The 1,043-nt window shown below is 41.0% G+C and overlaps 1 protein-coding gene across 1 annotated transcript; it reads left to right on the top strand.

Moving 5' to 3' along the window:
• Window positions 1–4: 4 nt before the first annotated feature.
• LOC111387525 (tyrosine N-monooxygenase) lies at window positions 5–745 on the top strand (the record flags this gene model as incomplete). The annotated part of the gene is made up of 2 exons (XM_023012094.1): window positions 5–37; window positions 113–745. Coding segments are annotated over 2 exons (666 nt in total), but the record flags the coding sequence as incomplete, so codon positions are not given.
• Between the last annotated feature and the right edge of the window lie 298 nt (window positions 746–1,043).

Raw genomic sequence — 1,043 nt, 5'->3', positions numbered from 1 at the left:
ACTTCTGTCCATAGATGAGATCAAAGCTCAAATCAGTGTAAGATCATTTCTGTTGCTTATATATTTGTAACATGGCAATACGTTCTTAATTTAATATAATTTTGTTATCCAGGAGTTCTTTTTTGGAGTAGATGGTCCTGCGGCAGGAGCAGAATGGGCACTGGCAGAAATGATTAATCAACCTGAGATTCTCCAAAAGGCCATCGAGGAAATAGACAGGGTTGTAGGGAAAGATAGATGGATTCAAGAATCAGATGTTCACCAGTTAAATTATTTGAAGGCATGTGCAAGAGAAGCTTTTAGGCTCCATCCTCATGTTCCGTTTAATTTGCCGCACCTCTCATTAGAAGACATCGAAGTGGGTGGCTATTTCATTCCGAAAGGCAGCCATGTCTTGTTGAGCCGCACCGGACTGGGTCGTAACCCTGAGACCTGGGAAGAACCCTTGAAATACAATCCAGAGCGCCATTTGGGTGGAAATGTTAGTAAAGTAGATTTGTCAGAACCCAACTTGAGGTTCATAAGTTTTTCTACTGGAAAGCGTTCGTGTACAGGCCAGACTCTTGGTACACTTTTGACTATAATGGCATTGGGAAGGTTGATTCAAGGGTTCACATGGAGCGTACCACCCAATGAGGAGAAGATTGATCTCTCTACGTCAGAAGAACTGACTCTAGCTAAACCTTTGCATGCACATGCGAGGCCTCGCTTGGATGAGGCGATGTACCCTGTGGCACCACCTTGATATGTATCAGTCCAACCTATGTCAGTTGGAGATAATAGATATATTTCGTAAGTGTGTTGCATGTAATACCTAAGTACTGCTGTAATATCTGAGTACTTCCTGGATGAATAAAATTGGTATTTCAGTATTTCAATAATGCGAGTGGTCTTGTTGCATTATTCCGGTGGATCATCCAATATCATGATGTGCTCGATGCAACGCATTGTAAGAAAAACGTAAAGCTTGTCTTGAGAAATGTTTTGAAAACCAAGTCACACTATAGTAGTTTTCACATGAAAAATTAAGCCTTTTATTTGTG

Source organism: Olea europaea, unplaced genomic scaffold (assembly GCF_002742605.1).
Source record: "Olea europaea var. sylvestris unplaced genomic scaffold, O_europaea_v1 scaffold40665, whole genome shotgun sequence".
Lineage (NCBI taxonomy): Eukaryota > Viridiplantae > Streptophyta > Magnoliopsida > Lamiales > Oleaceae > Olea > Olea europaea.
The sequence above is the reverse complement of the archived record's forward strand: the minus strand, read 5'-3'. Positions and strand labels throughout refer to the sequence as shown.